This window comes from Xiphophorus hellerii, chromosome 20 (genome assembly GCF_003331165.1).
Source record: "Xiphophorus hellerii strain 12219 chromosome 20, Xiphophorus_hellerii-4.1, whole genome shotgun sequence".
Classification (NCBI taxonomy): Eukaryota; Metazoa; Chordata; class Actinopteri; order Cyprinodontiformes; family Poeciliidae; genus Xiphophorus; species Xiphophorus hellerii.
Window position 1 is genome coordinate 5,211,715 of NC_045691.1, and position 22,791 is coordinate 5,234,505.

The 22,791-nt window shown below is 38.1% G+C and overlaps 1 protein-coding gene across 1 annotated transcript; it reads left to right on the forward strand.

The window, feature by feature from the left end:
- Positions 1 to 1,041: 1,041 nt before the first annotated feature.
- cers5 (ceramide synthase 5) lies at positions 1,042 to 22,774 on the forward strand. The gene is made up of 10 exons (XM_032549875.1): positions 1,042 to 1,381; positions 11,488 to 11,593; positions 13,916 to 14,046; positions 14,141 to 14,198; positions 14,298 to 14,348; positions 16,709 to 16,801; positions 17,976 to 18,104; positions 18,709 to 18,815; positions 19,804 to 19,960; positions 22,010 to 22,774. Exons 1-10 carry the CDS (start codon positions 1,209 to 1,211, stop codon positions 22,172 to 22,174), a joined length of 1,170 nt encoding a protein of 389 aa, XP_032405766.1. The 5' UTR covers positions 1,042 to 1,208; the 3' UTR covers positions 22,175 to 22,774.
- The last annotated feature ends 17 nt before the right edge of the window (positions 22,775 to 22,791 follow it).

The following is a 22,791-nucleotide window of genomic DNA, read 5'->3' on the forward strand; positions in this document are numbered from 1 at the left end:
ACAAGTAAATTTGTTCATGATATGAATTTAAATATGAAACAGATTTACGTTTTTCATTTGAAACAATTAAACAATACATAAAGTTTTTCAATATCAGAACAAATAAAAGTAGACTCTTTCTTTATAAAACATATAAACCTTTAATTGCCAGACCTATAAACATTCAGGAGCAGTATCTAGTTAAAATGAGTTTCTAATTATAACAACTTTTATATCTTCTTATAATGAGATCTCCATCTCATTAAAATCAAAATAGGTTCTGGTTTAAATGACAAAGGGCGAAACAGCAAAACGGCAATTTATGGGATATTTGAGATTCGCCCTGAGAAGATGGAAAGCCCCTTTAAGCCTTTTTTGAAATCATAATCTGTCAGTGTTTTTTCAGCATGAGTTGTTACGAAGGTACTCATCTCGTTATAACAAGACATCCTGTATTTATTTTCTAGCTCTAGATGTGAAATGTTTTCATGAGATATACATAAACTGTGAGAAAACAACTTGTTTGGGGATCTTATGGCGCTTTCTATTTGTATCCAGAACTCAGAAATTCCTATTTCTAGGTAAATAAAAAAAAAAAATCAACTGGACTGTCTCCCCAAAGTTGAACTTCGGGAAAATTGCACAATTTTATTTTAACACTAACTTCGCGATCCAATATGCAGAGTTGTGTCAACAATGTAGCTACTACGCCCCAGTTTTAGTCAGAAGTCGGTCGATAAAAAAACATCTGCAACACACCCCGCAAATCCTCCACAAACCAGACTTCCCACTCAGAGCCGTTAGATGGGGTCTGACGTCATTTCCAGCTTCAAGTTCTGACTGTAAAGGTATCTGGAATGCACCATTAGTACCAGCTTTGTTTGATTTTCCCTCAGGCGGGATAATTCTTTCATTTTCTCTTTTTTTCTTTATTAATGTAGTGTTTTTAACAGTTTTCTTTCACTCGCGACCTGTCGTGGCAATGAGTAAAATAAATGTGTTCGTATTTTAATGATCTCCCAAACGCCCCCATCTTGATTTGAAAGTCCTCGCCGGAAGTTTGGGCGTACTGCGGCGGGCTTGATGTCGGTGCGGTAAAGTTGAGTGTAGCGAGTCAAACAAGTGGCGCTGGGAGGGAAGTGGAGACGTCCAACGCGGTTAACGTGCCGTCTCTTTCAGTTGAGAAACCACTTTCCTCCGAGCATCCGGGGACGGGAAGGCGGTGAAAAATGGCTGCTCTCTCAGCCTGGTTCTGGAACGAGAGGTTCTGGCTACCGCACAACGTAACCTGGGCGGATCTGGCGGACCCTGCTCCCGGGGTGGAGTATCCCAAAGCTGGACACTTGTTGGCTGCTTTACCGCTGGCTCTCGGGATTTTTATTGTGAGGATACTCTTCGAAAGGTTCGTATTGTCCAACACGACTTGCTGGAGTGAAAGTAAAGCTCTCCAATTGTTCTGTTGCACGTTTTTTTTGTCCATCAGCGGATGATGATGGATTAGCAAAAGCTAGGTGGGAGGATCAGTATCTTTGTCTGGAAGTTAAAAAAAGAGATTCTTTAATTATCTTAGGTAAAATAACAGCAGTTTTGTTGTCTCTAAATTATATTTTTCACACTTTTTGAAGACTATCTTATGGGCGGTTGGCAATAAATAAGTAAAATAAAGTGTAATAATAGCTTTCTAGTTCGAAAGCTATTATTGATTATCACGTGTCTTAAGTTGATTCATATTAAAAGAAGTGCCAACGCTGGTCAGGTTTACATCACATGTGAAGTTAGAGAGCCTATGACTGATTAGGATGAAGGACTCCGTCCTTGTGACGGTCCAGCCTCGTGGATTCGTAAGACACTTTCAGTAACACACACACCACAATTTTCTACATTTTTGAACGCCGGCCAGCTTACTGAGTTTGCCAAAAGACTTATAACCTGAAGGATTTTTTAATTTTAAAACCAAGGCTTGTATTGACTATAGCCCCACAAGTGACACGTTAACCATTTTATTGCCAACCAAGCCTTCTTTTAAGGCAAACTTTACTACTTTATTATAGTTAAGAAAACATTTCCCACATGCTTTTTGTGATCTATCTACTGAATCTTTAGGTGTGTGTTGTAAACTCATTCAGTCTCAAAGCTGAAGGGAGCAGTTTCACCAGACGACAGAGGTCAAACTTAACAACATCAAGTGTAAAAACTGAGGGTGATCGATGTTGATGGGAACTGACGCTCCCCAAGCAGGAACAGGAAACCCACTGGTAACAGAAAATCTAAATCTGAATGCCCTGAACCTTTGGTTTCATTGGTGGTCATCAGCATGGTTAGTTCATTGTGCAAGAGTATCTGACAACTTGTTCACTTTCGTTTTATTTTTGAATGTGGTCAGGATTAGACCAACTTTTCATTCACTAGTTGAATGTTTTTTTTTCCTTTGTCTGTATGCATGATGTAGCTTAAGCAGGTAAACTGTAGTTGACATTTTGTTATGCAAATTATGGTAGCCTTTTGACCTAAAAAGGTGAGATATTTGTTTCACTCTGCTGGTTAGTGCTAGGTACAAGAATAGCTCTGTGTAAAAGTCATAAATTCTCCATTATTTATTTGTTTTGCTCTCAAAATGCCAGGCATCACTGTAGACATTTAAAGGGGTCTTGGACACTGTTTATTCAGGCTTATTAGTGTTTTTTAGACACTGAATACTTTTTCATTCATTTTCAATCTAGTTCTAGACTACCTTTGAAAAATAACACAAATTCACAAATGTAAATTGCGTTTTACTAACAAAAAATGATTTCTGAAGCTTTCAGGCCCTGTCTCTGGTCTTCAGAATCATTATTGCTTTTAGCGGTTCACTGATTGATGAGATTGATTTTCTTAATTTTGGGTGATCAGCGATCGGTCGATACTTACATGTGAAACAAATCTTATCTAATCTCTGCAATAGTCTGAAAATCAGCCGCTTTACAGACAGACAGGCCCACCCACCAGGTCACATCTGCACTGTGTGGTTAACAATTATCATCCCACTGTTGCCAACTTAATGACTTAAGTTGGCAACAGTCACTTTTTTAGGCACCAAAAAGTTCAGTATTGGCCAAATTCAGAATTGGCAGTTCAGTGTTTTTTTTTTTTAAATCTGTGATCAGCTTCAAAGTTGCAGTCACTGCTAACTGTTTTTTTAATTATTATTATTATTTTGATTATAGACATGACGGATTTTCTGATGTTGTTTATCTGATGTGCATAATTTTTAAGCCTGACACTTTAACTTCTGTCCTTCATCTACATTTTTGAAGACTGAATAGCTACTGTTCAAGGTCCCTTTAAAAGAGGACAATAAAGTCTCGGTCCTCAGAAGTAAAGTACGTAGAAATGAAATGACTAACAACTATAAGTGGCCCAGCTTCCAGAAATTCCTAGCATCCATAGAATGCGTCATATCTGACCGAACTGATGAAGGAGAAAACGCCACAACCCACAGCACTCCGTCATGCTGGTACAGGACACCATGAAAGCAGCTTTAACGTTCCTGACGCCATGCACAGTGAGTCAGAGGTCCTCTTAGAAGAACAAAGGGGACAGTTCACCAAGATTAGGGCCAGTGATTTATTATTGCACTGTTTTGTTTTTGGCTTATTTCTGTTGTATTTGATCGTAATTGTGACGCCTTAATTGTATTTTTTGACACGAGGTTTCAGAGTCAGACTCTGAATGAAAATATAGATTTTCACCCCCGTCATCAACCATTAAAGTGTACTTTGGGATACGTTGTAATGTTTTATGAAAACAAGATACAAGTTAGAGAAATATGATATGCTACATAATTTTGTGCTTAATTTCTGGTTGGATGCATATGTCCTGCATATATAAAAGAAACTAGGGATGCACCGATCCAATTTTTTCACTTCCGATGCTGATATTTGAGGTTTAGTGCTGGTTGACTACAAGATTCTATAAAGAAAAACAGCTCTGAATTGACTGAAAGTATTTCTTTTTTTGAACACATACTTAAATGTACAAAATTAAACACTTATTTATAATTCTGCACCAGTACAACACACTTCAATGTTCCAATAACTTCACAAGCTTGGTCAAACATGTAAAAACGACTTTAATTTGTTCAGTCAGTGCGAGTAGGAATACAACAGGCAATGTAAAATAAATAGAGAAACTGAAACTGATGAAAACAATAGGTCCACTGTCTTTGTCAGATGTATAAACTACAACAGTCTTTCAAAAGGTTCAATCTAAATATGATGTATAAAATGAGAAAGCTTGACGTTGCTCAGAGCATGAAGTGTAGAATTAAACTGAATAGTTTTGCTTTTATGGATCGGACACATTTGGTTGAATATACGAGTATTGAAATAAGGAACAAACGTTTAAATGTTATGTAACTTTTGATCCAGTAGTTTCCTTCATTGCTCATTTTCCACCTTCTTTCAAAATAGCAAATTTTCCTGAACCAGTTCCCAGAGTCTTTGCTCTAATTCAAACCTCTGCTGGCATGTTGGTGGTCAAACCATTCATTCAGGTGGAAATGAAGATGATTGAACCAAAAACAATCTCAAACGGTTTCTATCCATAGTATTGAATTTCTGTTTTAACTAGTGGTGTGACAACCAACACCAGGAAGTCCTTTTCTGCTTTTGCAGATTATATGGAGAAACATCCAGGAACTAGCCTGAGCTTCTCTAAGCTTTTCAGAACAACAGGTAGGGCAGATTGACATGGTCCAGGTTTTTAAACATCGCTGTAATGCCGGTGTTATGCGGGTAGCGCCAACTAGCATTGTTTGTGCCTTTATCTGCTTTAATCCAGCTGTGGTCAAGTGACTGTAAATAAGAAGCAATCAGATATTAGAGGCGTAAAAGGACCGAGATGTTCAAGTGTTCAGTAAGATGCACTTGGCTGTTCGCCATCTGTCTCAGGTGCCAGAGCTGCCAGACTCCTGATGTGAAGGTGTGTTCAAGGAGAGTGTGGTCCGATGCTGGAGGGTGTTATCAGAGAGCGATCACTTTCTGTTGATGCCGACACCTCAGAGATCAAACTGACTCATTCATTCCTTCATTTATTTATTTATCAGCAGAATACATGACAGCACAGCTTCGGTTGCTACACGACGCTCTACAGAGTACATAAGGCGTCCTGCTGTTGCCAGGATATATACTCTTAGGGCTGCTACCAATTATTTTAACGATTAATCAATTTATTGGATGAAAAATGGCGCGATCCTCAGATTTTTCATTTAACCACGCAAGTCCTTATTTCTGCAATAGGCTAAATACATTAAAAATACAATAAACAAATTATTTCAGTTCCTTTTTAAATAGGAAAGTAAACCTTTATAACATTTCATTAGTGTGGGCTTTATCAGTAGCACAGAATGCATCAGCAGCTAGAAAATGTACTTCAAGCGTGTGAAAAGCTCAGACATTTCTGCTTGAATTAACACTGAATGCAATGTTGGGCTTCAGCTAATGATTATTTTAGTAATCAATTATTCTTGCAATTATTCAAACAATTAGGTAAAAACCTGGCAAATTGTGCACACTTTTTTATTTAGCCACTTAAGCTTTTTTTTTTTTTTTTACACAATTTTTAAAAAATACATTAAAAATGCAAATAAATAATTGACTTCCTTTTTTTTTTAAAAAAAAGGAAAATATCATTTTATTACCTAAATAATAATAACTAATAACATTTCATTAGTGTACGCTTGACAGCTTGTAGCAAAGAAAGCCACTGCAGCTAAAAATACTTCTAACATCAACATGTGAAAAGCTCAGCTCTTTCTACTTGACTTAACAATTCTACACTGGAAGGGCTTCAGCTAAAGGGTATTGTAGTAATTGATTATATTTGATTAATTGAATTAAAAAACCTAGTGGAGATTTTTTATTTAGCAATTTAAGCCTTTTTATAATGTTTGACATACATTAAAAAGGCAACAAGAGCAAAACAAGTAATTTAGTTCTTTTTAGGAAAATAAGATTTTATGCCTAAAACTGCAATAAAATGGCATTCCTTTACCATTTGTAGCTAAGGATGCATCTGCAGCTAAAAAATATTTCTAACTTCAACATGTCAGAAGCTCAGCCCTTTCTAATTTAATTAACATGCTACACTGTAGGGATAATCTATATTTTTTTGACTGACCAAATATTTGACAGCAAAAGAGGCTTAATAGATTTTTTTTGTTACAGAATTTGAGTCAGGTGAAGGTAAAACTGTGCAAAATGTATATTTTTTGTGCAGTTTTGGCTTAATCACTGCTCTGACTGTGTTGTGCTTTCAGCAAATGCCATTTATTTTGAGTCTGTATACTCCAGCTAACAATTAATTGATCAGTTAACGATTATATAAATAATCTCTTAATCTGATTAATTGTTTCAGCCCTACATGCACACATAAAATCTGCTTATACACCTGCATTAATAGAGTGCAGAGCCTCTCTTTCAGTTATGTCAGGTTTTTGAACAGTTTTAGGAATCCGAGTTCCTTACACCGTAGTAATTATTATTCTTTCATCCGCCCAGTTCTCAGTATCTAACCTTTGAACAGCACACACAGCATCAACTGTGCATATAAATTTTATTGCATTCAGCAGCTTTGTCAAAGTAACACCCACAGTGAATCTTTAACTGTCGGAAACAACACTTTGATTCCACCTCCTTTATTGTCTCTTATAGTTAAGCACAGTATTTACTTTACCACCAGTCCTGCAGCAGTGAGCACACATAGTGTAAACAGTTTTGTTTCTCTTCAGTATTGCTCTCAAAACTCAGTTTTCCATTTTGTGGTTCTGATGGCATTTCTCAAAGACGATACAATTCACTCTTGTCAGTGAGCCGTAAATGTAACATTAGACCCCTTGATGCAACTTGTTGGAGCCGAGTCAGTTGTGGACTTTCTGCTTGTAAAGCACAGTTTGGGAGGGTCAGGCTTGTTGCACCTTATGAGCCGACAGCGGCGAGAGTCATGCCACTGAGTTGTCAGGCTCGGTGCATCAGAACAGGTTCGACTAGGTGGAGGCCTTTGAGTCTGCAATGTGTTCACCTTGCTGAAACAATGCAGCGAAACATGTTTATGAAAGAACAGCCAGGAAAACACAGGAAAGCAGTATCCATCTCCACCCGTGTGAAAGTGGTTGCACAACATGCATTCATTACGTTGTTAAGAATTTGAATTTCACTTGGGCTGCAACTAATGATTATTTTAGTAGTCAATTAAGGTATTCTGATGATTAATCGGAAACAAAAAGTGACACATTCTGCAGATTGTTTCATTTAGCCACTTTTAAAAGCCATTTTTATAAAATATTAGAAATCCATTAAAAGATGCAAGTGAACAAATAATTCATTTTTAAAAATTGTGTTGCCCAAAATATAGCATTCCATTAGTGAACGCTTGATCATTTGTAGCAAAGGATGCAGCTAAAACAATACTTCTAACACCAACATGTGAAAAGCTCATACCTTTCTGCCCGACTTAACATCAATACAATACAGTGTAGGGCTGATCTGTTGACTGCTTTTTGGATTAACCAATTAATAACTGGATAGTAAAAGTTGCTGAATAGGAGATTTTTATTACAGAATTTAAATCAGGTGAAGCTAAAACTATACATTTGAGTTCTGGGTCGAACAGATTTACAAAGGTTTTTTTTTATATCTTAAATACTGAATGTATATTTTTTGTACAACTTTAGCTTAAATGCTACTCTGAGTATGTTCTTTCAGGAAATTACTGTTTTTTGTGTCTGCAGACTTAATGATTAATCTATGACTGATTAACGATTATTTCAATAATCGATTAATCCCTGATATTTGTCCCTGATATGTATTGTCTTGGTTTATTAAGTGAATTCCCATTTTAAGTGCAGGGATTTTGCTCCTTAAAAGATATCTCTGCGCAGAACCCCTTCCTCTCAGCCTGTTCATTCTTTTTTTATATATATACACTTTATTTTTATTTGTTTTTAAACATACAAGTACATAAAATCAAACATGAGGACTAGGGCAGGTAGCAGGCAGTCATACTGATGATGAACATTACAATTTCACAGACATTTCACTGTATGGCATCACAAAGAGGGAAACTCCCAGGTGTCTGTCCGAGTGATGCGGAGTCACAAAAATGAACTGTCATACACCTTTGGCAATAAAATGATCCCATTTTTCCCAAAGTTTCTCTCCTTTCTCCTTTTTGCGCCGTATTGTAACAGTCAACATTTCCATATTGTGGATCAGGTTTATGATATTCACAAGAAGCTAGGGGGTCTAGGTTGGAAGCCAACAGCCAGTTCATTCTTGTTTGATCTTAATCATTGCTTTGCTCCTGGCTCTGACTTTGTAGATGTGCGCAGCCAAGCTTCCTTGTGTGTACATACTCTAATAAGCCGTGTCATGGCTTTCAAGTGCCACAAACTGAGATTACACGTCTCCAGACTTCCTCATCCTTCAGCAGGTTTTTCACCTTATCCAGGAAGTGAGTGTATATACTTAAAACAGAATTCAGTTGTTATGCATCTAAACACTTTTCCCATGCCTTGTTCAGTCACTTGTTTCAGTGTATTTTTTTATATTCTGGAAATGTAGAATCTGGGTAGAAATATTTTAAAATCAGATGAACTTGATTAAAAAATGAAGTTGTGGGATATGAGTTGAGCCAAGCTGTCAAACTGGAAACTGTCGCAGTGTCAGGGTAGCCTCCGTGTAAACAGACCACACCAAGCCTCTCGGTTGGTCACAGCCAGTTGTGTATGTTGGTGGGGGTCAGTTTCTGAGAAGGAGCAGGGCTGTTTGGACATTTCACATAAATAGATTAACTTATGTCTTTTTCAGTTTCCTTCATCCTGTTGCTGTCTTCTACTTATTAGGGCTGCGTGCTTCAACTTTCATCGGATTTATGCTTAAGTCATCTTCGTTCCTTTCAGAAATGTGAAGGACCTGTCTAGACAAGAACCGAGGTTGTTGCCCATCCATGGGATTGAGTAACAATTTAATAGAGATTGTTGGAAAGCTGACTTGTGGTGCCAGTTCAGGGTGAATCAGACTTGCACAACTCATCCCGTTCAGCACCTTATCGTTATGGAGCTTATAGGTGGATCAAAAAGTCAAGCACGCTAGCTGCAGGGTGGACTGTGCTTCTTAAAGCTTTGAACAGTAAAACTTAGATTGCGCTGAGTAATGTTTAACATCATCTTAACAGTGAAACCCATCTGTCCAACCTAACGTCGCTACAAAAATGGTTTTGTTTTGTTTGCACCTTGAGTTATTGGTATGTTACACAGCTGAGGCATTTTATTTGTTGCATGGACTCAAACTGCAGTCAACATTAACTTGACTAACCAGGGGTCTGATATATTTTCATCTTTTTTTATTGCATAGAAATCCCAAACAGGTGATTTGTAACCTTCAACTTTTAATGGTTATAGGTGGAATCCATACTGTCGATTGACATGTGTAACAATTACATAAAGCGCTGCATTTTATGGGCATGTTTGTCATTTTTGCTTTGAAAGTTACCTCAAGGTAAAACAAACAATGTCTGATAAAGTAAATTAAGTTCTTGTAAAGTGAGTGGCAGTGAAAACGGGAAGAACCAGAAGTGTAAGAAGTAACTTGACGTCATTTTAACGGCAAAGACTTTTGGTTCCGTCTGATTTTTCTCATTATGCAGCGCAGCCTGCTGCAGGTTTGCATTATACACATCATGATGATGGAAAATTACAGCTGTAGCTAACAATTATTTTTGTGGTCAATTATTCTGGCGATTAATCAGATAAAAATTCTGCATGTTCTGCAGACTTTTCATTTAACCACTTAAGCTTATTTTATAAAGTATTAGAAATATGTTTAAACATTCAAATAAATAATTGAGTTGCTCTTTTAAATAAGAAAAAAATATTTTCTTGGCTAAAATGCAATAGCACAGCATTCCTTTATTGTTTCCAACATCAAAAGCTGGACTCATAATCAGTACAGTGTAGGTCTAATCTGTTGATTAGTTTTTTCTATTGATAATTAATAAAACAGTGGTTAATAGGAGTTTTTTTTTTTTATATACAAATTTTGAACCAAGTGAAAGCTAAAAGTGCCACTCTCTGAGTTCTGTGTTGAACAAATTTACAGGAAAAAAGTTTTTATCTTAAATATAAAATGTATGTCTTTTTGTGCGATTTTGGGCAAAGTCCTGCCCAAAACTGAGCGTTGCTCTTTCATCAAATTACCTTTTTTTTAATCTGCACACTGCAGTTAAAGATCAATCGATTGCTAAATTAGTTGGCTATGATTTCGATAAATGATTAATTATGATTAATCTGATTATTCGTTTCAACCCTAGACAATCAAAACTGCAAATGTAACTGGTAGAATAAATGAGCACTATAATAGAACAAAATGTCAGTGTTTGGTGAACAAACTGGATCCCAAACTAAGTTTAAACCCAGCAGAATTTAGGAGTCACTTTTACAAAGCAAGTTATTGCAAAAAATGAAAAACCTGAACAATTAATTAAATTTATTTAATTTATTTCTCGTTTGAACGGTTACACATGCTACACAAATTAAGAGAGGAAAGAAAATCACATTTTATCATTTTATGACTTTTTGTTTTGTCCTGTATAAAGTGATTTTCATTTGGTATCTTTTTTTCCAGAGTCCTGTGAAAACGAAATGGAAAAACTCTGCTGTTCAAGCTTTAGTTTTCACTAAATTAAAATATTCTTTTGCATTTTTCAGAGACACGATTAGGCAAATCAATGACTGAGTACATTTTGACTATAACGTGAGAGCGGCCTGAAAATAATTTGATTGTTAAATCAACCAACATCCTGCAGGAATAACCTCCAGAATAGTTCACACAAGTAAAATGTTTTCAAACGTTCGTCTTTTAACTGTAAAAAGAGAAAAAAAAAGATTTATTTTTGTGTCATTGAAATGAAGTCTCCACTTTATGGTTGTAAAGAAGTCTGATTGCAGATTGTGACATGAAAAGAGGCTGAATATTGCAAATGTTGAAGTTTTTTAATGAATCTTGTTTTGCAGTGAAAATTGTTTTATTTCAGTTTTAACGAAGCTTGTTACGTCAGCTGTACCTGCTTCATCATTAACTTGCACTTGCCTGTTTCTGGAGGGCCTACACGCTGTTTTACTGCAAGAATTTCTACTCCGAGACCAAAGTCTGTCTCTGTTTGACTTCTGTCATTTACTGTGGAAGCTTTCCCATTACATTCAGCTTACAACAGTAACGTTATGATCAAAAATAAATATGATCGGCATTAAGCTTGGAAAGAATATCCAACAGTAGTCCAGCTGCACATGAGCTCACCTGTTGAATGTTTATTTCAGGTTGTGTAGTCAAATCCTCAAAGCACAACTTCCCTGATTCAAGGCAAATTAACATCCCTTCCTCGTTGAATGAAAGTCAAGCAGTGATGCAGGTATTAAGTTCTGTTTGCATGTTTTGCGATCAGCTAGTGACTTTTTGTTTCTGGTTAATGTCACAGATTTATCGCCAGTGCCTGCGCCCGAGGTCTCCACATTCAGCCAGGTGCTGGAAGGAGAGCTCAGCCCAACGCGGTGCTGGAGAAGGTGTTCACCTCCATCACAAAGGTTGGTTTCTGGATTCAAAAGAAGAGCCTGGTGCAATTTAAGCTCTCAAATCTGCAGTTCCCGGAGAGTATGGGGTACCGGGCCCTTTGATACGGGTTGTCAGGTCCCTGTATGACCGGTGTCAGAGTCTGGTCCGCATTGCCGGCAGTAAGTCGGGCTCGTTTCCGGTGAGAGTTGGACTCCGCCAGGGCTGCCCTTTGTCACCGATTCTGTTCATCACTTTCATGGACAGAATTTCTAGGCGCAGCCAAGGTGTTGAGGGGATCCGATTTGGTGGACTCAGGATCTCGTCTCTGCTTTTTGCAGACGATGTGGTCCTACTGGCCTCATCAGGTCATGATCTGCAGCTCTCGCTGGAGCGGTTCGCAGCCGAGTGTGAAGCGGCCGGGATGGGGATCAGTGCCTCCAAATCCGAGGCCATGGTCTTGAGCCGGAAAAGGGTAGAGTGCCTTCTCCAGGTCCGGGGGGGTGTCCTGCCCCAAGTGGAGGAGTTTAAGTATCTCGGGATCTTGTTCACGAATGGGGGAAGAAGGGAGCGGGAGGTCGACAGGCGGATTGGTGCAGCGTCTGCCGTTAAGCGGGCGTTGTACCGGTCCGTCGTGGTGATGAAAGAGCTGAGCCAAAAAGCGAAGCTCTCGATTTACCGGTCGATCTACGTTCCCACCCTCATCTATGGTCATGAGCTTTGGGTCATGACCGAAAGAACGAGATCGCGGATACAAGCGGCCGAAATGGGTTTCCTCCGTAGGGTGGCTGGGCTCTCCCTTAGAGATGGGGTGAGAAGCTCAGTCATCCGGGAGGGACTCAGAGTAGAGCCGCTGCTCCTTCACATCGAGAGGAGCCAGTTGAGGTGGCTCGGGCATCTGGTCAGGATGCCTCCTGGACGCCTCCCTGGTGAGGTGTTCCGGGCACGTCCCACCGGGAGGAGGCCCCGGGGAAGACCCAGGACACGCTGGAGGGACTATGTCTCTCGGCTGGCCTGGGAACGCCTCGGGATTCCCCCGGAAGAGCTAGAAGAAGTGGCCGGGGAGAGGGAAGTCTGGGCCTCCCTCCTGAAGCTGCTACCCCCGCGACCCGACCTCGGATAAGCGGAAGAAGATGGATGGATGGATGGAAATCTGCAGTTCCCATTTATAATTTGTGTAATTTCCCTTTTCCCTTTACGCTCAGGAGGCCTTTGGTTTTAAATTTTTATTTATTTGAGATTTTATTAATCAAATTACTTCCTACAGCACACTCTTTTCAGTCTCAAGTTTTCTAAAATACATGAGATATAAACAGAACAGAACAGAAGAAATAAACAGAACATAAAAATAATATCTAGAAAACAAAAATAAAGTTTCATTCCAATAATAAACTAAACTTAAACTAACTGTAACACCACTGTTTCCTTGTTGGCTTAAAATAATATATATAAATAAAAATAAAAACGTAGTTATGGCTTTGCTATTTACTGATTACATCCAATTTAATCAGTTCAGAACATCTGTTTCAGATTGTTTATTACTTTTAAAACCTTTTGGACTGCATAATCGGCATCATATTATGACTGCAACTAACAATTATTTTAGTAATTGATTATTCTGACGATTAATTGGATAAAATATGGGCACATTCTAGCAGATTTTTCATCGATCCACTGAAGCCTTTTTACACAATATAGAAATACATTGAAAGATGCAAGTACGCATATTATTAAAATAATTTTTCTGTGAAAAAAGACAAATTTCATTGTCTAAAATACAATAACATGGCATTCCTTGGGCGAATGCTTGATCATTTGTAGCAAAGGTGCATCTGCAGCTAGAAAAGTACTGTCTACTAATCTGTTTATTTTTTGATTAATAAAACCTGTATTTGTTTGCACAGTTTTAGTTTTATTACTGTTCCCACTGTACTGTTTTCTTTCATCAAAGCAGCAATTATTAGAGTCTGAGTGCTCCAGTTAACTATTATTTCAATAATTGATAATCATGATTAATTTGATTCATCATTTCAGCCTTGGATCATAGATTTTTTGTGTATGTTTGTATACATATACTTTATACTTTATTATCTATTTTTAATGTGCGTACCTGTGTGCCTCTACTTCCCCTTTACTTTGCTGCTGAAACACTAAAGGTTTTCCTCTGAGGAACAAAGAAAGGATTATTCTAATCTAATCTAAACTCTGAGACACATTATGAACTACCAGTACATTCAGTAGTTCAATAATGTCCCTGGATTTTCCTTTCTTTGTTTCTTTCCTTTTTTTTTTTTTTTGGCTCAAACTCCTCATTCCACACTAATTTGATTGTTGTTTTTTCCACCCTCTGGTGACAGAGTCCAGACTCGCGGCATCTGGATGGCCTGTCCAAGCAGCTGGACTGGGAGGTGCGAAAAGTCCAGCGTTGGTTCAGGCACCGCAGGAATCAGGATAAACCCAGCACACACACTAAGTTCTGCGAGAGCATGTAGGTTTAACTCTAACTTGAGTGGAGGCTTGTTCCTGTTTAAATGCGTTGGTGGATATTTAACGTGTTTTTTTTTCTCTGTTTTTGTTTCTAGGTGGAGGTTTTCATTTTATTTGGGGATATTTATTTATGGGTTCCAGTTTCTGTGGCAGGTAGCTCACCAACTTTGGATGTCACTATAAATCCATTGTTAATCCAGCATTACAAGCGTCTGTTTGCTGATGGGCCTTTTACTGTTTTTCTGTCTCCAGTGTCCGTGGATGTGGGATACGCGGCATTGTTGGTACAATTACCCCTACCAGGTATGATGCAGTTCTCATATATTAACCATATTAGTCTAATATTTTGTAGGACCAGACATCAGCTGTGTTGTGACTCAGAGGTTTAGTTGCTGTTTACCCATGAAAAGATGTCTGGCTCAGTCTCTGGCTTCTGATGTCTACACAACATAGGAGGATAACAGGCCACATTTCCTCAGATACACACCGATTGTTGTTTTATTTTGGATATTTAAAATGTCTACCAGTAGCACTGTGGAGTTTTCTGTTCTAAATTAAAGTTTATTTGTCTTTTAGAGGGTGAATTTGCGTTATCATGACATCAATATATTATTTGAAAATGGTCTCAAAACAACATTATGTATTGGCTTATTGCCATAAGTTTTGGAACAATTTATCGTCCAGTAAAATGTATAATTGTGAGAAACCTAATTGTACTTGCATTATTATGCCATTATCATATTAGTTGAAAATTATCTCAAAACGACATAATAATGCAAGTACACATTCTCAAAATCAGTGTCCTTTAATTTTTAAAGGATACTGCAACTAGAAGACTTTTTAAATAGTCCCAAAAAAAAACAAATAAAGCCTCTTAACAAAATTGCCTTTCATAAAGCATTAAGGCTCAGACAGGGAAAATAAGCAAAAGTTTATGTAAACAAAAAGTGCAAACTAGCATCAAAAACACTCCATTTAAATAACTCAACCAGCGTTTCTCTGGCCTGCTACTCGTCTTGGGACTCATAAAACACTCTGCAGTACGAGACGAATCCAGGGTCTCCGCACGTCTTTAAAAAGTCTTAAATTCATCTTTTCTGCTAGGCTTAGTATTGACCTTTTTTCTCCTCCCATACCATTCTAAATAAAGTTTTACCACTATCATAACCAGCCATCAAACTGGGACGGCTTTATCTGCTTACCTTCATTCCACTGCCTCTCCTTGAATGCATGCCACTCTCATAAAATGCAGTAAGACAACTTTCAGATATGTTCTTGTTTTCCTTTTAGATGAGATTAAAACGGCTTGTTTATGTCTCGGGTAGGACGGACAAAACATGACCAGATTCTCGGTACTGAATCTGGTGCTGGCCAGAAATCTCTCTTTCTTTGTGTTTTTGTGCTGAATCAACATCATCAGTGTTCGTGGCTGATGGTTGTGTTGCTGTTTGTCACTCAGTACGGCCATTAGGGTTGGGCTTTATGGCAATGTAAACCACAAGACGTCGGAAAAATGTTATTGTGCTGCGTTATCTGTCGCCTGGGGCATCTGCCGATGTTTAATGGCCGACCTTCACTCCTCAACTGAAATGATCTGAACGAACCAGATTCATCTATTTGCTTCACAATAATGGTTTTATTTGGTTTGCTATACTTTAAGCAAGAAGCTAGTTTTATTGTAAAGGAGGGAGGAGTTAAATGGTGATAAATCCTTAGAAATGCAACGGTCAGGTTTTTCTGGGCCAATACTGATGACCTACTGATTCCTCTCAGGCAGGGTTGTCAAACTCATTTTCATTTTGATCAATATTAAAATAAGAAATGTTCTTAAAAGGCTGCTTGTACCAGAATGTATTGATAAAACCTATTAGCAAACTGTTAAAAATATTAATAAATATCGAATTGCATTCAATATGCACTTTTGAAAATGAAATTGCTTTTGTGATTCTTTTGTTTTGCAATTAAAATCACCAATTTTGTGCTTAGAAATGTATGCAACATATTTTGCAATATGCTTGTGTACGACTGTAAATATGATTTTTTGTTACCTTATCGAGTGCAACTTTACTTCAAGTAAGGCTGAGGCAGCAGTGTAGTAGAAGTAATAAATACTGCCACCTACAGGTGGGAGTTAGTAACTGAAACCCGATGTTTTTGATGTTTTTGACTATTCTTGCGGAAAATTTGTAATAAACGCACAACTTTGCATGGCTTGCAAAAAAACGCGAATATCTGATGATTTCGTGTTTAATTTTTGCAATCGCAAAATTATGAAAAGGGAATTAATGTAATTTAGCAGCAAACAGATTAAAACTTCTGTGGTTTGATTGATAAAAATAATATTTGAGCTCACAACTGCTATTTTGAAGGTTCTAACACTTATAAAAGGCTACAGAAGGCCGAATTTGCTCTAGGGAATAAAATGTTTTTAGGGAATAAAACCAGGAAACTGTGCTGCAGGTTCTATTACAGAATTAGAAGTTTTAAAGGAATTGTCAGATTATCCTCTATATGTTTTTGAAGCATTTATCCCTAACTATTTTTGTGATTTTACTAAATAGAAAAGGTGCTTTGAGTGTAGTTTGTTTTTCTGCAGAACCCAGTAAAACCAGCTGAAGCTGCTTTCAGATCGGCTCTCTGATCTCTAATCTCTGTCTCTCCAGGTCATGACTCCAGGTCTTTATCACTACTACGTGACTGAGCTGGCCTTCTACTGGTCACTTATGTTTTCCCAGTTCACGGACATAAAACGGAAGGTGAGTGTAACTCAGATTGAGTTTCTGCCTGTTAGTCAGACTGCAGAAGATCCTCTCCAGGGCCACTCCCTTTTAGACATTTGTCAATATGTCTATTGTTCCTCATTTAGCTGGAGCAGAGAATGCATGAAAGAGTGCACATGATGCAACACTTCTTTTTTTCTTCAGCTGTATATGTTAGCATTATGGTGTACTGGGATACTTCACAGTGTGTTTTATAGTTTCTGTGTTAGGTTAGCTTTAGATGGGAGGTCACATGTGGGGGTTTTTCCCTCTAAAGGGGCGTGGTGTGACTCCTACCACTCAGTCTGTGAATGCTCTGTGTTTTCAGTGTGTCATGTGATTGCAGGATGGAGCAGGCCTGAGTCTGTCAGAATTGCAGAAATTCCTCAGAATGCCAGAGCTGTAGATGTTTTCTGCAGAAGATTACTGAATTGTGATTTTGTTTAACTTGGTTTTATTTGCTGTTTTGCTGATTTAACTCTTGTTTGTTACTGGATGCTCAGAGGAGGCAGCTACAACGTCTGCTTAGGGAGCTTCTTGATTAGATGTTTATTTTTATGTCCACATCCTTTATCGTTGTGGGAAATTCTAAAATCCCTTCTTCGCTATTTCTTTAACGTTTGTTTAAATCATAAATTTGATGTGCAGATATTAAACTAAGATATATTCCCATGCAAAATGATTCTGATATGAGTAACTTACAAACTCCAGGTAATAATGGGAATTATATTTCCAGTATTGTTTGTTAGTTTTGTCTAGGATTACTTGCCTAAACTTCCAAAATGTGCGTCCTTTGTTTAGGCCATGCTCTTAAGTCACTGCTTGTGGGTGTAATAACAAGATTACTCAGCAGTTTTGTCAGAGGCATGAGTCTAAAAATAACATTTAATCACATTACGTTGTACCTTTCTCCTCTTCATCTTTGAAATGATTATGATGAAGACATTTGTAAAAAAAAATTTAATCACTTTACAAAAAATATGAACAATGGATGCATTGATTGCTGTTTTGTGACTGATCACCGATCTTAGTCATAATAATAGTAGTAATAATTTTCTTCATATATTATGTAATAATGGTATATGATATATAATCAGCATATATATAAGTGTGTGTGTGTGTTCTGTGACCTTGAACACTGATCACTGTCTCCTTGCTGTTTTATTCTCAGGACTTCCTCATCATGTTCATCCATCACCTAGCAACAGTGAGCCTCATTAGCTTTTCTTACGCCAACAACATGGCTCGCGTGGGGAGCCTGGTGCTGTGTGTCCATGATGCCTCTGACTTCCTGCTGGAGGTCAGTAATGATCATAAACAATCTGGAAACACTCATGAGATTATAAATAATGGTCTCTGCTGTGCTTCATTTTACATCTGAATCAGAAATAAGCATCATATGTGTAGTTTTAGTAACTACATGTAGTAAAAATATACCTTTTATTTTTTTTATTTATCTTTGTAGCTCACTATAAGTGGTTTCTTTTGTATGATAATGTGATCATGCATATGACACGTGTGAATGTCATGGGAAAAATGAGACACTTCAATCCTCTGGAGTCCTGAAACATTTCCTGCATGTTTGCAAAAAATATGCCAGGAAAAAAAGGAATATAAGCAACAAATTACTGCACATTTACAAAGTTGCACTTGAAGAAACCACAAGTTGCACAATAATATCGTTTTGGTAGGTGGACCAAAGTAGAGTCTGTTTGTTTTAGATATTTCTGTATGTGGAGTCAGGTACAGCTTTTCAGCTTCCAATAACGATGGAAGCTGAGTTGTTTTTGTCTTGACTGGAATTCACCCTGACTGCATATTTTTAAAACCTCTTATATTTGGAGCAAACATTCCTTACCATCTTATCATAATGTTTGATTTCTGTTGTCTTTGTTCTCCAACAGGCAGCCAAGATGGCAAACTACTCCAAATACCAGCGGTTGTGTGACTCCCTCTTCATTGTGTTCAGTGTGGTGTTCTTTATCACACGGCTTATTATATTTCCAGTATGGTGAGTATTTTCAGCCAGTCAGACTTAATATTTGGTTTGGTTTTAGTGACACATTCGTGAACTATGGTTTGGAGTTTCACAAGAACATGAAACACTTTTCGGGAAACCATTTTGGAGAATTTGTGTTTGGTTTGAGCCTTTGGATTTCAGGGAACGATAAAATTTAAATCCACATATCATTGAATTTCTTGGTCAGAACTCTGAGGCTGCGTTCACACCAGCCTTAGCCTTTAGTCCACTTTAACCGAACTCCAGTCCGTTGGCCTAGAAAGTCCAGTTTGTTTGAGGAGGTGTGAATGTGCAATCGATAAAAAAGTGAACCCTAGTCCACCACAACATCTTGGTCTTGGTTGAGTTGAAGTGAACTCTGGTGCGGTATGAATGCACATATGAATGCCAAGCCTCCAAAAGCAGGAAGTGGACTACAGCACAGGGCATTCTGGGTAAATGCAACCAAAACAAATTCAAGAGCCTATCGTTAGAAATGACTTGTGGTCTTTTAATAAATGCGTAATGCGAAATTCTGCCCTCTAAAATATTACGACACTCATTACGATATTTTGACGGATGTTGAGCTCATGTTTTCTTCAGCAGTTCTTGGTGCAGCGCCCCCATAGGCGAGGGGAGAGAACCGCACCAGCTGAAACTTTAACAAATACTGCAACTTCGGTTGAAATAAGTCTATTGAACTATCAGGAGTAAAGACATGCTTATATTCGGGTTGACCTTTAGCTACAAAGGCTTTTTAGGTGATTGCGTTTCTTTGACAGAGCACTAAAAGTTGCAGCTCTGCCTCCACAGAGAGGCCAACAATAGGGAACCTGTCATTGGCAGAAGTAACCTGAGCAGCTATATTCAATGTCTTGGTGTGAATGAATGAGTGGTGAAGCTACCTGGACTGAAATCCAAACCTTTCCGGGGGGGAGATGGGTCTGTCTTTGCTAGGTGTTCTTTTTCTGTATAATGGATTATCTTTCTGGGTTTCCAGGGTCCTGAACTCTACTATGTTTGAGAGCTGGGCCATCATTGGACCCTACCCGTCCTGGTGGGTCTTCAATGTCTTGCTGCTTCTCCTCCAAGTGATGCACGTCTTCTGGGCTTACCTCATATTCCGCATAGCTTTCAAAGCTATTATGCGAGGAAAGGTGAGATCAGTTTCAAAAGTTTGATATTTTTTTTCTACGGTTTGTCAAATCCAAAGCAAAAGCATTTTTTTGTGGCTTTGTTATGAAAATCTGAGTAACCAGGAGGTTGGTGGCATCTGTTGACCTTACATAGATTCGGTCCAGACCAGGGGTCTACAACCTACAGCTCTGGGGCCACAAGTGGGACCTTCCAAAATGTCTCTTGATAACTTTGGCTAAAAATGAAAAAGAACCAGCTATTGTTTCTAAATTTTGATATAATAACAAACTTGGGTTTTTAACAGTTTTTCAGTTTATTCCTACAATATTCCACAAAGACTAACACTAGGCATACTAGTAATATGCTTTCATATCTTTTTTTCTTGTCATTAGGTTGAAACCCTGTTTTTTTTTTTACATAAGTTTTTGTCCCACAGGAAAAGCCTATCCATCCTCTTTTTGCTAAATTTTGTTTCTTTATCAAAACAGAAAAACAGGGTCTCTGCACATTCCTAAAGTCTTAAATTCACATATTTAAACGTAAGGCCTTAGATTGTCTTAAATTAATCAAAAAACAATAAGTTGGCCTTAAATATATTAATCACAGGTCTTAAATTGTGTTGTGGACAGAATTTTATTCCATCTAGTTTTGTTTTTTCTTGAGGATCTTTGTTGCTACTCAAAACTCTGAGTCGTGCGCCAACATCTTTTCTGCTTTCTGTGACTCAACTCAGCGCTAACTAGCTGCTAATTGCTAGCTGGCGAAGATAAAGCTAGCTAGCTTTTTTACGTCCGTTAATTTTTGTACATTTCTGTTGTAATATGGGTCTTAAATTCCATTCAAATGTTCTTAAAAAGTCTTATATTGGAGTTGGTAAAACTGGCAGAAAGCCTGAAAAAGCTTCAAAAATGACAAGTTTCCTATTGTAGATATTTATCTAAATAAGTTTTTCAAAAAAAACCATGTGACATTTGCTGCACTTGATGGTTTAGAGAACAAAATGGCTCTTTTGATTGTGAATTTTACAGACCCCTTCTCTAAACTCAGTACTTATGTTCTGACTTGTCACCACCTGTTAGTTTCACTTCACTGTATTTGACATGATTTGTATTTGCAGATTTTTTTTGCTCCTGTAACAGTATCACAGATGAACAGATAAAAAGTCCCATCTGCGTTTTTCCACAGAAAGCTGATTGCTATTTTTGGTGATAGATTTGTTGCCTCCCCTTCTCTCTGTATTTTCCCATCTGCCCCTGACTCTCCGTCTCGTTCTCCCTGCAGATGATCCCCCTCCCCCTCTCCAGAATCAGAGTGGGAGATCCCGTCTTTCTCTCTATCTTTGTCCAGTGACCCCCACCACCCCGCCCTCCTACTCCGCTGCTCTCACTTCTCTACATCTGCTCTGTCTGCTTGACAACTTTGCCATCTCTCTGTGTTTGGCTGTAAGTTTCCATCCACTTTCCCTGCCCTTTTCTCTCAAGTCTTAATCTCATCTCTCCTGTTTGTTCCAACAATGTTAAGTGTGGCTGTAGTGTCGCTTGCAGTGGGAGGAGAGTTGTAAAATGATGAGTAATGTGGTTATGGTGTCATGAATGTCAGGTATGTCCAACTGTTTCCAATTAGTCAGGAGTGTGTTGTTGAAATTGTCCAACAACACCCTCCTGTGGCAATTAAGGGTGTTGTGAGCAGTTCAATCAAGAAGTCTTTTTTTTAATTTTTTGTCCAGGCCAGTAAAAGATTTAGGGGGCACATCAATAAATATATTTCTAAATTATAAATTCTCCTCTTTTTTATAGAAATGATACATTCAATTATTTGGAATTTTATACATTTATTTGCAATTCTATAAATTTGTTATTATTAATTTATAATATGATTCTCTGGGGTGGCCAAAATTTTTCGGGAGGAGAGTGCCACTGCTCTGATGCCTTTTTAAGTAAAACTTAATGCAGCAAATAAAACAATAAGTCAGACAAATGGCTACCAGCGGGAAAATTCACATTGTAGTGATACTTAACCTATTTTTTTCATATTGGTTTTAATATTGGATTCGGCCTTCTGTCCCAAAGGTGTGTAATGATGTCCGTAGCGACATTGAGAGCAGCTCTGAAGAAGAACCTCACAGCCCAACTGAAGGCCTGAAGGCCTCCACTCACACCCCGAAGGGAGAAAACGGCACCAACGGCCATTGTGCTGCGGCCAGAGCCCGAACTCAGAACCACAGTAGCTGGTGACGAGGAGCCGACAGCGCCCCCTGCAGCCTCCAAAGAGCTATGTCTGCCTGACCTGCGAGGCTCTCTCCCACTTTATATTAACACTGACAGCAGCACAGATTTGAGAATCGGTGGATGGATGTGCAGACACTGACAGCGTTGTGCGGAAATCGAATCATGTGATTTGCGTAGCCTTATTTTTCCAGGCAGTGGGTTTAATGAGTTTGACTGCAGAGATTGGTTAGTTTCAATGTTCTCTCCCAGTTTTATTGGTCAGAGGAACTTAGTTATTTTTATCCTGAAGGGTTTATTCACAACAGTTTGCACAGAGCCACCATTCCACAGCAGGTATCACTCAAATAAAGATGAACATGTGTTACAGCTGAGCTTTTGTCAGCTCTGAAAAACAGAAAACCTACTGAATGAGTAGCAGGAAGTTGGCAGTTCTGCAAAATGATGTGAACTTACTTTTCAACAATGTCTGGCTACTTTGTAACTGTTTTAACTACTTCTTCCAAGACCAATCGTGTATGAGATTTTCACAGCCAGGTGTGTGAATCATGAAAAGGATGACTTGAGTGCTTTGTAGAAATGCATTTCCAAATATATTCTGTTGTTTGATGATGACTCTTTTAATG

Excerpts from the sequence above, each read along its gene's own strand:
- cers5 (XM_032549875.1), top strand. The coding sequence starts at position 1,209 with ATGGCTGCTCTCTCAGCCTGGTTCTGGAACGAGAGGTTCTGGCTACCG. Across the intron at positions 18,105-18,708 it reads CCTCTGACTTCCTGCTGGAG|GCAGCCAAGATGGCAAACTA; the intron begins GTCAGTAATGAT and ends GTTCTCCAACAG. Across the intron at positions 19,961-22,009 it reads AAGCTATTATGCGAGGAAAG|GTGTGTAATGATGTCCGTAG; the intron begins GTGAGATCAGTT and ends TCTGTCCCAAAG.